The 1,140-nt window shown below is 44.6% G+C and overlaps 1 protein-coding gene across 1 annotated transcript; it reads right to left on the bottom strand.

The window, feature by feature from the left end:
* Window positions 1–611: 611 nt before the first annotated feature.
* Window positions 612–1,136, bottom strand: LOC145718909 (olfactory receptor 6F1; the record flags this gene model as incomplete). The annotated part of the gene is made up of 1 exon (XM_081810411.1): window positions 612–1,136. A coding segment is annotated over one exon (525 nt), but the record flags the coding sequence as incomplete, so codon positions are not given.
* Between the last annotated feature and the right edge of the window lie 4 nt (window positions 1,137–1,140).

Below are 1,140 nucleotides of genomic sequence, written 5' to 3'. Positions count from 1 at the left end.
CCTTCATTCTAAGATTTGTGAGTTTTACTGTTACTTGCCTGGGTGTTGGCCTATTTTCCTTGATCTTGGGAGGGGTCGTTTCTGCCTCTAGGACTCGAATGTTTGTTTCATTCCCCAGATCAGGTAAGTTCTCAGCTACAATTTGCTCAAATATATCTTCTAGTCCTCTCTCTCCCTCCACCCCCTCTGGGATTCCAATAATTCTGACATTGGAATGCTTCATGGTGTCACTTATTTCTCTGATTCTATTTTCATGGATTCTGAGTTGTTTTTCCCTGGCCTCCTCTTTTCCCTTTTTATCTATTAAATTGTCTTCTAGGTCAGTGATTCGTTCTGCCTCACATACCCTAGCTGTTAGATTATCTAGATTGGATTGGATCTCATTGATAGCATTTTTAAGTTCTGCCAACTCAGCTTTCATTTCTGCCCTTAGAGACTCTATGTTGCCATTAATAGATTTCTCCATTCTAGCTATTGTCGTTTTGCAGTTTTTTTCTTCTCCTTCAGTTTCTTTTTTCTCCTGTATCAAGGAACATTTTCTTTTTCCCTCCATATTCTTAATTGGAGAGATAAGGAGATAATTAACAGAGCTCTGTTTTATTAAGGGCAGTTTATTTTCCCTTCCACTTCTTCAGCAGCGTTTCTCTTACTTCCTTGTTACGGAGAGTATAGATGAATGGGTTTAGAACTGGAGTCACCACAGTGTTCAGGACAGTCACAGCTTTTGTAAGATCCAAGGCCTCTTTGATGGAGAGGCGGACATGAAGAAAGATCGTGGACCCATACCAGATGAGCACCACAGTGAGATGTGAAGAACATGTGGAGAAGGCTTTGCTCCTGCCGCTGGCTGAAGGGATCCTGAGAATGGTGCTGATGATGTAGATGTAGGAGACCAGGGTGATGAGGCATGAACTCAGGATGACCACAAAAGCAATCACAAAGGCCACAAGTTCCACTGCCTGTGTGCTGGTGCAAGCCAGGGTGATCCAGGGTGCAATGTCACAGAAGAAGTGGTTGATTGTGTGGGGACCACAGAAGGACAGGGTGCTGATGAGGGCTGTGGGCACTGCAATGGCCAGAAAACCACACAGCCAAGATCCCAGGGCTAGCTGTGCTGAGAGCAGGCTGCTCATGATGGCC

Source organism: Leptonychotes weddellii, unplaced genomic scaffold, assembly GCF_054177405.1.
Source record: "Leptonychotes weddellii isolate Sample4059 unplaced genomic scaffold, ASM5417740v2 HiC_scaffold_25016, whole genome shotgun sequence".
NCBI classification, from domain to species: domain Eukaryota; kingdom Metazoa; phylum Chordata; class Mammalia; order Carnivora; family Phocidae; genus Leptonychotes; species Leptonychotes weddellii.
The sequence above is the reverse complement of the archived record's forward strand: the minus strand, read 5'-3'. Positions and strand labels throughout refer to the sequence as shown.